At 37.2% G+C, this 13,269-nt stretch overlaps 1 protein-coding gene across 8 annotated transcripts in view; it reads right to left on the bottom strand.

Moving 5' to 3' along the window:
* The window catches only part of Mical (Molecule interacting with CasL), a 688,331-nt gene that overhangs the window by 252,697 nt on the left and 422,365 nt on the right, over positions 1 to 13,269 (bottom strand). For all 8 annotated transcript variants that reach the window (XM_067156726.2, XM_067156729.2, XM_067156731.2 and 5 more), the window contains 2 exons: positions 6,105 to 6,206; positions 2,537 to 2,793 (listed from right to left, as the gene is read on the bottom strand). In XM_067156726.2, the coding sequence (XP_067012827.2) occupies positions 2,537 to 2,793; positions 6,105 to 6,206 (359 nt within the window). The remainder of the gene's footprint in view (positions 1 to 2,536; positions 2,794 to 6,104; positions 6,207 to 13,269) is intronic.

Here is a 13,269-nt window from a genome sequence, read left to right as displayed (position 1 = left end):
GTGCAAATTTATCATGGTTCCACACATCGCAAAAGAAGTGTTTTCATTTAACATGTTAACTTCAGACTGAGATTACGTGAAAACGGAAATTAATCAACATTTCAAGTAAGTTTGGAAAAAAAGTATCTTATTGCAAATTTTTGTTACAACGGGATGTGCGATGGTAATTTCTGTGAAATATATTCCTTAAAAACAGACTTTTCCTTATGACGGGGTTCGTTAGAAGAGGGTTTAACTAACATTGTGCTTATGGTGATTTGGCTGGGGCTTACGAAAATCTTTGTTAAAAGCGGAAATTCCTTAAAAACAGGCACGTTAAAACGGGGTTCTACTGTATATAGGATGCTTTAAATATTGCATAATATATCCGCAAATATAAGAATACTTTTTTATGGTTTTTTTTATAGGCATTTTTCTTTCAAAAAATGGGTTTGTTTTTAAAAGACAGGCATTTGGTTTCCAAGTGCCGAACTAACTTTGATGGCTTCATGCTTTTGGCAGCCAAGGCTTGAAAGCAAATAACACATTGTGGCTTACCAACCGATGAAGTAAAACCAAAGTAAAGTCATCTCCCTGCAGGCCACTATCTGTAACCTCGGCTCTACGCCAGGCTGCCTTTACCCCCAGGAATTAACCTGGTACTTATTTTTGGTGCAGGCTGAGTAAACCTCAGAGCTATGTGCACCTCCAAGAGTGGAAATCTTGTTTCTAAATTTTTTCGACTTCCTGATGGGGAATCAAACCCACGTCCTTATGGGTGAACCGAGTACGCCTTTACCGCCTCAGCCAGGCAGCCCCTGAAGTAAAACCAAACCATATTTTAAATAACACTCATTGCACAACGTCTTATTATTACTGACATATAATACTTAATTTGGGGATATTAGGTCACACAATGTTTATAATCTGCTGACGCATTTCGATCCTGGTCTTAAGAGCAGTAACAAATAATGGATTGGTAACTGTCACTCCATAGTAGGTAGATTCAAGACAGAGACCTAGTTAGAAATACAGTTCATTCCAGGGCCTCCCGAGTCAACGAGAAATGTATTGACAAGTTAACTATGGAAGGTAGCGATGATCTACTGAGTCCGCATCTTTGTTAACATTATTCGGATTTTAAGCAATTTCTATTGTCTCCTGAATGATTCTAGATATAAGATGTTTACAAAGGACAGAAGTTGCATCAAAAATGATTTGATGGTCGTTATGTACGGCACGTTCTGCTACAGCACACTTCTCTGCCTGGCAAAAATGTAAGTGCCTGGGATGTTCTTTAACCGTCATTGCTACCTTCCTACAAGTTTGGACAACATAAACCAATCCACAGGAGCAAGGAATCATATACATTCCAGCACAGTTTAAACCAATAGGATGTTTAACAGATCTCAAGCAAATGCCTATGATGATATTAGGCATAAAAATGGTCTTAATATTGTGCCTTCTGAGAATATTGCCAATCCTATCCGTGACAGATTGTACATACGACAAAAAGGCCAGACTCAAAGGACGAGAATCACGTGACCATCTGTCTTTTGGCTTAGGATGTAGCACTTCGTCCATCTGTTTCCTTGAGCAGCCATTGCTCAGGATAGTTCACCGTTTAATTTATCCTCCTCACAAACCTCCCTTGCTCAGTTGATAAGGGTGTTTTGGCAAGGATAGTGATGAGAGGACCCATTAAGATATGTATTAGTATACTTTAGACTTTGAATGAGATTTGTGAAAGTCTAAAGCATACTGACTAACAGAAACAGCTTAAAACATATTCAAATTCATTAAACGTTGAAACAAAATTCAACTGTGAAAGGCAATGAATAATTTTTATCATTCCAATTTTTATCATTCCAATAAAAACTAGATTCCTCTATGAAAATTCTATAGTCCCTCGGTGTACTTGCATCCTTTGTGACCGAAAAATACCTATTCACTTGTGCTGGCCAGCCTCTAGAAAGTATGAGCGAGCATTGAAAGTAGTGAAAATGTGCATGTTCTGGTGGTCCCTATGCTTCGTACAACTCTACCATATTAGAAATGACAACATCCATGCGGTCGCAGGTGTGGTGTTCATAGCGGAAAAAGGTGCGAAAATCATGTGAGATGGTATGGCCAAGTTGTGTAATAAGCCATGACAATCACATCCCTAAATCCAGACGGATATAGGCCAGCGGGCGGCCTAAAACACCCACATAAAGCCTGTTAGTGTCTCTCCCAAAATGTTCTGGACTGGCAGAAAAGGCAGTCAACATACAAGAAAGCGCAAACTGCAAGAGTGGGACAAATGCTTAAAAAATGATGAATAATGTAACATTATATATAAAGCCGCGGACTTTCCTATTACTCTCTCCACGACGATGTGACATTAAAAAAGTGTGGGTTCCATTGTAAGGTGTACAGGAACAACCTTCTGCCTGTGAAAAGTTTTATTAGCAAGTATTTTAAACAACAAATTTCATAGTACATCGAAAAAAAATTAGAAATGAGGGGAAAAGCTGACTCCTGAAAAGTTCCACCCTAGGCACTGCTGCAAGCCTACCTGCAGGATAACGCCTTTGTCGATCAGACTGTGTTTCTTGGCAGTCATGACAAAGTAGTGAGTCTCATCTTTGTAATACACAATGTTCTCCAAGTCGATCCCCGTCTCCGCATAGAGGTCCTTGAAGAACTTCTGGTTGAAGATGAACGCCACTCCACTGATCTCTTCGACCCTTGCTTCGGCCTCGGTGTGCCTGTTGATGAAGTTGGCCGTGATTGCAATGGCCAGCTTGCCTCGAAACTCTTTCCGCTTGAAACCTATTCAATCAAACAATTATCATTTTCAATAGTACAGTATACTAATCATGCAAATTTATATTCCACAATATCTATTTCAGCATTAAGTAATTAGACAAAAGAATACAAAAATGAACCTCTCAAACCTGTCAGTAGGTGGTGATTTAAAGAAAAAAGATTCTCTTATTTCCATTTAATATATAACTGAGGTTTTTCAGCCTGTAGAAACTAATGCAGAATAAATTAGAATCTGACAGACGAATCACTGTCAACAGTGTCATATGAACACTGAATCCAGGCTGTTGGCACACAATATCTAGTGATTAGAAATTGTATACCAACACCTCTCCTACACTACCGCCCAACATTCTGATGGTGAACACTTTCTCTGCCAATGGGACTCGAACAAAGGTGTCAGACCGTAAAGACTTGACGCCTTAACAAACATTAATTACCCACATGGTTTAAAAAGTCACATTAAATGTATGAAAATAAAACCTCATTCTATTTTCTATCTCTAAGGATAATTGAAATATGGGCCTTGAAAGTAATGACAAAATCTATATACATAAAATAACTTGTCCTGACTGACTGACTGACTGACTGACTGACTGACTGACTGACTGACTGACTGACTGACTGACTGACTGACTGACTGACTGACTGACTGACTGACTGACTGACTGACTGACTGACTGACTGACTGACTGACTGACTGACTGACTGATTCATCATCGCCGAGCCAAAACTACTGGACATAAAGAAATGAAATTTTGGGGATACATTCATATTACAATTTAGGTGCTCGCTAAGGGAGGATTTTTGGATATTCCGTCGCTAAGGGGGTGAAAAGGGGGGTGAATTTTTAAAATGAGTGTGTCTATATCTCGAAAACTGAACAGTTTAAAGACATGAAAATTGGTATTTGGAATCTCCTTTAAAAGTAAAGGAACACATATTTTTCTGTTTAGGGAAAATCCCTTTAAGGGGGGTGAAAAGAGGGGGGGGGGGAAGAGGTTGAACAGCTTTTATGAGGAGACTTATATCTCAAAAACTGAAGATGGGACATGAAAACTGGTATTTAGAATCTCCAATATCAAACAGGACATGGACATCCTCGAATTAGCAAACAAGGGCCCTTTACTCAACATAATGGAAAATTACTACATACACCTAGACCAATACTTCAATGCCAGTCACAATCTCAATGAAATTTCAGAGAAACCCAACATACTCTTCGATCTATTTATCACCTTCCTCAGAAGCAATAATGCAGCCAACAAATACTCAATCCTAAGTTTAATCAAAGGTATTTTTCCGAAACAATTACCCTTTCTTCCGCACCCTTCAGCCCTGCCTTAGCCTTCCCCCCTCCCCCTCATTCCCCTCAAACCACCACCACTCTTCCTAAGCCCCCTCCTAACCCGCACGCGCCTGCCCTCCTCTCTGCCCACATTTCTCTTCCCACCACCAGTAGACACCATCAGCTAAACTACACACACCGCAGCGCGAGGTAAGCGTCCTTTCACTTTATGGTAACCCTTTCCTCTCTCCGTGCTTTTTGTTTTTTACCGGCTTTTCTCCATTTTAACAGGTTCAATTTGGTTTCCACTAAGAACTGAGAATTAATATCTCCACGCGCAGTATCCGCCTTCTTCTTAACCAGAAATTCAAAAATAACTTCAAGTCCAACAATCAACAATGCTGCCGGTCAACACAGCTTTAATACACCAAATTGCCTAATTTCTCTGCTTAAGCTGATCAGTGTCAAGCCAACTCGGCATATAAAGAGTATCACTTTTTACTCTCCAGACTTTGTACATACTTATATATATTTTTATATTCTTATATGTGTCATTTTACATTGTATTCTTTAGTACGGGGACTACTGACATCCATGAATGTATAATTTTTACAACACTAAACACCTCATTTATACTTTGTTCCAAACTTCTTAGTATGTATATTCCTCGTATAATTATTAATTATTACTCACCTGTACCATACTAACATTTTTCATTTCATTACCACACTTTACTTTATAAATTCTAAATCCATAAGCTTCTTACCATTAAAATAACATGTTTTAGGATTCAACGAGAGTTGTTTATGCGTTTATACGGCTGATGATGACCCCTAGGTGCGTCGAAACTAGTTCCATGTCATTTAAAATATTGTAAATACATATTAGTATTGAATAGGTGGAAACCTTTACTGTGTTATTATTCATATGTTATTCTCAGTTCAATACGGACCAACAACATGAAATTCATAACCCTTGATGATGTAGCTTACCAGGCAAAACAGAAAGCCTTTCAATATCTAGGCCTAAAATTAAAGATAGCTAAATTACGCAAAGACGTTGATTTCCTAAAACAATGTATATCACTTAACTTGACACCTAATTTTCTAAGAAGCAATAAAAAGAAACATCGGATTTCACCTCAAACCATCAAAACTCAAAACAAAACCAACAAAATATGGTTAAGAGACGAAATTAAATTCTTGTACAGAAAGAAATCTTTCTTGAATCAGAAATTATATGACGCTCACCTCGCTGCGACAAAATTACTTTCTAACGCACAATGGACACTTTTCTATCAACAAGTAGAGAACAAATTATTCCACGAACTAACCAGAAAACAGTCAAATTTGGAGAATAAACTCATCAGGCTAAAAAACTCCCAACTACATAACAATCAAACTAGAAACTCCAATAGAAACATGTTCGATTGTTCGCAGTTTCATCCAGATGTCGTAAATCTATCAAGCACGCCCTTAAGTGAAATTGAACACTCAACTTTATCCAAAGGATCAAAACACAACTGGCCCAATTTGAACAGCCTCAACATAGCCGCTACTATGATCACAGAATCAGAGCTAGCCATTAGCAAAATGCCGGAAGATACGCAAAATGAGGTTAGAACCGATGTTAAAAGGAAACTGAACAATATCCTCTCCAATCTAAACAACCCCGCAAATAACCTCAATAATAGAGATAAAATAGCTGAACAAAAGCGCATATACGCCCCCAAAAAGAAAATTAAAGACAGCAAACTCATCGTCTCCAAGTAAGATTTCATTATTTCCCATTTAATATAACATTACAAATAACATGACAGCCGGGCTATGTTTTTACCATTCCCAGACAGGCCACACAAGATATCAGTTTGTTTTTTATGTTACTTTTCACAATTAAATGCAATGTGGGACATTGCTAATGAAATGCCAGAGAGTAAACATGTATTTTTGGTCCACAGAGGGAAACTTAGCACTCAATGAGTTAAAAGTTTAAATTCTAGAGTTTTCATTCTCACAAAAGGAGTTCATACCTTCCAGAGTATTCCTTTTGCCATCAGCACCAATAAGGACATCAAACTCGTACTGGGACACAGGATGATCCAGAGGGCTTGTCTGCGCTCTCCATCCAATTTCTGTTGAAACAATGAGGGGCCATTAAACATTGTGTTTTCCACTGACAAGATGAAGCAACAGAGACATGGAATATTACAGTACTTCTACTTTCTCCACCGACATCAATACACATGAACTCTGGTAGGGATTTAGGTACCAAACAATAAAAACTATGTGCAATGTTTTTAGGCTAGGGTACTGAAGAGAGATTATTTTAAGTCTGTTTTTAAAGATTTAATTTTTTTAAATGTTATTTAAGTAAGTGTATATGAAATGCATATACAGTAGAACCTCAATAATTCAAAATCGGTTAATTCAAAGTGACGCCTAATTCGAAGAATTTCTTGTTCTCGGAACACGAGGTACAATTTGCATGTTATTCAAATTGTTTAATTTGAAATATGGATAATTCGTAATTCGAAGAACAACGTCGGTCCCAGTATTGAAATTCAGACTTTTTATTCAAAACTGTCCTTCATTTTGTTAAAAATAATATTTTACGGCATAATTTGAATAAATAATTCTCCGTGTCACAATATCTGGAACATGCAGTGGTATCTTTCAAACTTTGACTTTGGTGTGCCCACAACGTGCTTCAGAGTTGCCAAGTTCTAGTGAAATCATAGTTCTTTTGTATTCTTGTAGTTACTCATTTTACTTTAAGTTTTAGTGTGCAGTTATAAACTTCAAAGTTAAAATATTTTATTAATACTGTGTTTTAGTTTATTGTTACAGTATTTTAGTTTAGGGCACGTGTGTTTCGTTTCTGTGTTGCGAGATGGCTCAGCGTCGGTATTCTTCCAAGACAGTGAGCGAAAACTAAAATAGCTAAAAGACTTTGGAATTCCTGTGTCCATACTTTCAACGTTTTAAAAAAAAAATCATGCTCAAGAAATGCAGGGTGTAAATACAGCAAAGCAAATGCGCATTTGAGGAGCTAAACACTCTTGATTTGGAAGTGGAATTGATCGAGTGGCTTCGGCATGTTCGAGCGAACAATATCCCTGTTGATGACGAGATTATTAAGAGGAAGGCGAATGAACTGGCACAAAAGATGGGGACTGAGTTTCAATGTTCAAATGGATCGCTTCAGCGTTTTAAGAAACGGCACAATATCACGTGGCAGGTAGTGTGCGGAGAAAAGTGAACACTAGCGATGCAGACAGCTGGCGAGAAAGCGTGGCTCACATAAGCAATTCATATGCACCAAACAATGTCTTCAGTGCCGATGAAACTGCATTGGTTTTTAATGCCAAGCTCAAACGGACTTATGGTTTTAAAGGAGAGAAGTGCCATGGCGGGATCTCTTACAAGGATAGGGTCATAGTCCTGTGTTGCAATGCAGACGGAAGCGAGAGACTTCCTCCCCTCATCACAGACAAGTTCGAGAAGCCACGATGTTTTAAGGGCATCAGGCACTTTCCGTGCAAATACAGGTTGTTAAAAAATTCCTGGATGACAGGCAAAATTTTTGGAGGAGTGGCTGGTATGCCTTGAGCGCAAAATATCATGCCAGGACAGAAAACTACTTCTGTTGTTGGATAAATGCGCTGCACACAAACATAATTTAATTTTAAAACATATGCGTCTTCTTTTTCTGCCGGCCAACACTACGAGCTACTTGCAGCCCCTAGGTCAAGGTATAATTTCATCATTGAAACTTGCCTACAGAAAGTAACTGGTGTGTTACTTTCTCCGTGAAGCTGCTAGAAATATTCCGGCAGGAGGAATACGCAAGTGGAATGTGAATGACGCAATGCGGAGTGTGACAGCTGCCTGGGACGCTATTCTTTCATCGACAATCAAGAACTGCTTCATCAAGTGTGGTTTTGATTTGTTAAATGAAGTAGAAGGAGAAGAAGACTATAATGAAGACAAATGGGAGGAGTTAAGGCAAAAGTCCGATGTCGGTATAACTTTTGCAGAATACATTGCCATAGACCATGTGGAGACTACTTCAGAAGAGTGGGATCGCGCCATGATGATCAGCTGTGATCACGTAACACCAGAGGGAGATACAGTTACAGCTGATGTTGAACACAACGAAGATACGGCGCAGGCGGCACCTATTCTGTCAAAAAATTATGTATTTGCCGCTCTAGCCGTGTTGGATTCTGTGATAAGTGCAAGTGATGCTGACGACGGTACAATTAAGGGTATGGTCCATATGGAGCAGTTTATTAAAAAAAAATGAAAGGCAATAAGCCTAATGTGTGACCAAAAAAAAAAAAAAAAAAAAAAAAAAAAAAACTACTGGACCATTAAGCAAACTTTTCAGCTACTGTACAAAGTTATTTAGTATTCTTGATATTAGTGTTAAATATATGTCTGGGTTTTTAACGTTTGTTTTGTTGGTGTCATATGTTTCCAATTTGTACAGTCTTGTTGGCCCCCCTGTGCAAGTGCTTTATACTGTACTTAAAATAAATTGCGTCATGCATATAGAACAGATTACTCTTTGTCTTTGAATCGTGTTTTATTTTTCCCGGAAGTGAGGTTACGTTTGAGTGTATGGCGTTATCCAAGAGCATTATTTCAATAAATGCACCTTGCTGGATACATTTTGGAAATACATTTTCCCGTGGCATTTGAAAGGTTTAACTGTGAATCAAGGTGATTGCATGCATTCAAGGATCTTAGAATATTTTGTGATGCAGCAAGGGTTGGCATTTCTGAATTTCAAGTTGGTGGCGGTTAATTTGAAATCACGTAATTCAAAGTACGATTTTAGCGTCCCAACAACTTCGAATTAACAAGGTTTCACTGCAATCTGTTACTGTCTATGGTATAATTCTGCTAATTAACACAAATTTGGTTTAAAGAATAACAATTTATTTATTTGGTGACAAAAGGTCCCATGAGCCCCTGGCTCGTGATAGGGACAACACAGTACATACATTTCTTATGGCGACACAATAATTACATTTCATATACAATAGCTTTTTCTGTAAAGTGACAAGTACATTTTTGGATTTAAAAAAAAAATTTTTTACATGTTAGCATCATAGTTTTTCAGAAGTATATTCAGATATTGCATGGCTGTAATATATTAAATATGGACAATATATTATTGTATCAATTAAAGCAAATTATATAGAGATTATATTAAGATATCTGTATAAGAGTAATATTCCTTCAATTTTTTCTTAAAACATATAACCGATTTAGAGTTCTTTATAACATGAGGCAACACATTATATTCCCTAAACATTGATGATTCTATGCCTTTCACCTCCATACTTTACTGAATTAGAGTGAGAGGGATATATCCTTAATGATACTCTAGTTTTATATCCATGAATTTTGCTAAAATGGGAAAAGTTAAACAGTAGAGTGGGTTAATTTCCTGTCTAGCTTATACATAGAGACTGCTGATGAAAATGCAATTTGTTTATGGAATGACAGAATATTTGACTCTGAAAAAACTTCATGTGATGGTTTGAGGAAGGGGAATCCATTCATGATTTTGATGGCTCTTTTTTGTAGGATTTCCAAATTATTAATATAATCTTTCCTACATCTTCCCCAAATAAAGCTTGTGTATGTTAGATGTGGGTGGATCATTGCATAATATATACACTTCAATTGTTGATGAGAAAAATTACTGTATCTTAATCTGTGCATTATTCCTATCAAAGGATTATTTTGCTGATTACATAATCAATATGGCTTTTCCAGGAAAGTGTTGAGTCTAATATTATACCAAGATATTTAGCTGATTTGACTCACTCTATTACTAGGTCCTTTAGGGTAACAGTGTTAGCCGCTGTGATTTTATGGGCTGTTTTATGAAAGATTAAGTATTTTGCTTTAGTCACATTATCATTTTTTATCATTTTATTATCTATTACTATCATTTTTTGAGATAAAGCCCAGCCCGATAACTTGTTCAACTCACAATTTATATCTTCCATAATTTGCGTTTCACTTAGTCCTTCATAAGTTATTAAGATATCATCGGCAAATAATTTACATTTTCTCTTTAGTGTTAAAGATTGTGAAAGCCCTTACAGAGGGTGAAGCATGAATACAGAACATATGATATGATTCAAAGTACTGACAGGCTGATCAACTGTTGTTCCTGTTGTTGTTGCTTGATTAGCTCTCCATGCGCTGAGTCACTGCTAAATCCTGCATCTACACTAATCTGCTTATCATATTCGTACCTTGGTCTACCCCTACCAATCTTACAAGCTACACGTCCGTCAAAAACTAACTGAAAACCCTACTATTGTGTTATAAGATTGTACTACCATTCTATCTCATCTTCCCATCAAATTTAGCCAATTCAGTATCTCTTCATTTGTGATTCAATCTACCAATTTCATCTTCAGTAACACCTCATTTCAAAACCTTCTATTCTCTTTCTTTCTGAGCTAGTTATCGTCCATGTTTCACTTCCATACAATGCCACCATCCAGACGAAAGCCTTCAAAAACATCTTTCTAATTCCTATACCAATGTTCAAAGTGAGCAAATTTCTTTTCTTAAGAAAGGCCTTCCTTGCTTGTCCTAGTCTGCATTTTATATCCTCCTTACTTCTGTCATCGTTACTTAATTCACTACCCAAGTAACAATATTCATCTACTTCCTGTAAGACTTCATTTCCTAATCTAATATTTCCTGTATCACCTGACTTTGTTCGACTGCTCTCCATTACTTTTGTTTTGGACTTTTTTTTCTCTCCATCTTGTGCTTCTTCCCCAAAACTCTGCCCATACCAATCAGCAATTTCTCCAGATCTTCTACAGACTTTGTCTAACAATCTCATTGGCAAATCTCAGTTTTCATTTCCTCTCCTTGGATTGTGATACCCTTTCCAAATTCCTCTTTGATTTCCTTTACTGCCTGTTCTATACAAACACTGAAAACGATTCTGGATTGCTGCTTCTCTTTCAAGCATTTGACTGTTATCACTGCAGACTCATTTTTCTATGGATTGTAGGTAATTCTTCTTATTCTTCTTCTGATTATTATTATTATTATTATTATTATTATTATTATTATTATTATTATTATTATTATTATTATTATTATTATTATTATTATTATTATTATTATTATTCATCTTCTTCTCAGAAAGTGATCCTGATCACCTTCAGAATCACAAATAGCTTGGTCCAATCCTTTATCAAATGCTTTTTTCTAGATCTACAAATCCCATATACATGGGTTAGTACTTAATTTGATCCTTTAAGATCAGACGTAATGTCAGGACTGATTCACAGGTTCCTATATTTCTTCTGAAGCTAAACTGATCTTCTCCCAACACAGTTTCAATTTGTCTTTCCATTCTTCTGTAGCAAAAATTTTGCAGGCGTGAGATAGTAAACTAATGGTGCGGTAGTTTTCACAGTTCAATACCAGCTTTTTTGGGAAAAGGTATAACAACATTCTGCCGAAAATCAGATGGCACTTCTGAATCAAACACCTTACACACTAAATGGAATAACCTCGCCATGATGGTTTCTCCTAAGACAGTCAGTAATTCTGAGGTTATGTCATCAATTCCAGGTGCCTTCTTCCTATTTAGGTCTCTCAAAGACCTGCTATTTAATTCTAACCTAAAAACTGGGTCTCCCATTTCATCAACATCAACAGCCTCTTCTTGCTCCAGAACACTATCATCTACTTCTTTACCTTAATACAACTGTTAGACATGTTCCTGCCATCTTTCTGCCTTGTCTTCTTTCCCTAGAAGTGGTTTCCCATCTAAGGTTTTAATATTCAAACACCTAGTTTTCATTTCTCCAAAGGTTTCTTTGATTTTCCTGTATGCAGCATTTTACTTTTCCTACAACTGTACAAGCTTCAATGTCCTTGCACTTCTCTTTCAGCCATTCTGCCTTAGCTGACCTGCACTTTTTATCTACTTCATTCTTTAATCACCTATATTCTTTTTTTCTGCCCTCCTAACTTTTTGCAATCTTGTACTTTCGTTGTTTGTCAATTAGGTCTAGATTCTCCTGAGTTATCCACTAATTCTTAGTTCATCATTCCTTTCTTCCTAACCTCTCTTCAGCAGCCGTACCGACATCATTCTTCACAACTGTCCATCTTCCTCTATTGTGTTTCCTTCAGCCTTTTTGTTTAGTCCTTGTGCAACATGTTCCTCACACTCTCTTCTTTTAACTTGTCCAGATCCGATCTCATTCCATTCCTTCCTTTCTTCAATTTCCAACTAGTTGTTATCAGAGTCCGCATCTGCTCCTAGGAAAGTCTTACAATCCAACACCTGGTTTCTGAATCTTTGCCTAATCATAATGAAGTCTATTTGATACCTTTTAGTGTCTCCAGGTCTCGTCCCCATATACAGCTGTCTCGTTTGTGGTGTTTGAACCAAGTATTAGTGAAGACTAAATGATGATTGGTGCATAATTCATCCAGCCAACTTCCTCTTCCATTCCTTTCTCCCAAACCAAATTCTCCACTGTATTACCTTATCTTCTGTGGCCTACTACAACAATGCAATCTGCCATCACAATTAAATTCTCGTCACTTTTTACACATAGTGCTCGTGTTATATCTTCTATTTCTTCATATATTCATTCGATTTCTTCATCATCCGCTGAACTAGTAGGCATACAGACCTGCACTATTGTGGTGGGCATTGGTTTGGTGTCTATCTTGACAACAATCATTCTTTCACCATGCTGGTCATAGTAGCTTACTCGCTGCCCTATTTTCTTATTTGTTATTAAACCAACTCCTGCATTTTCCCTGTTTGATTTTATGTTGATAATTCTGTAGTCCCTGACCAAAAATACTTCTCTTATTGCCAATGTACTTCACTTATACCAACTACATCTAACTTTAGTCTATCCATTTCCCTTTTCAGATTCTCTAACCTACCACAATGATTCAGGCTTCTAACATTCCACATTCTGACTCACATAATGTCAGTATTCATCTTGCTGATGACTGCCCCCTGTCGTATAGTCCCCACCCAGAGATCCGAATGGGGGACTTATTTTACCTCTGGAATATTTTACCCAAGAGGAAGCCATCACCAATAGATCATTCATACAGAGAGAGCTGTTGTTAGTTACGGCTGTAGTTTCCCATTGCTTTCAGCCGTGTAGC

This window comes from Anabrus simplex, chromosome 12 (assembly GCF_040414725.1).
Source record: "Anabrus simplex isolate iqAnaSimp1 chromosome 12, ASM4041472v1, whole genome shotgun sequence".
Taxonomy (NCBI): Eukaryota; Metazoa; Arthropoda; class Insecta; order Orthoptera; family Tettigoniidae; genus Anabrus; species Anabrus simplex.
The sequence above is the reverse complement of the archived record's forward strand: the minus strand, read 5'-3'. Positions and strand labels throughout refer to the sequence as shown.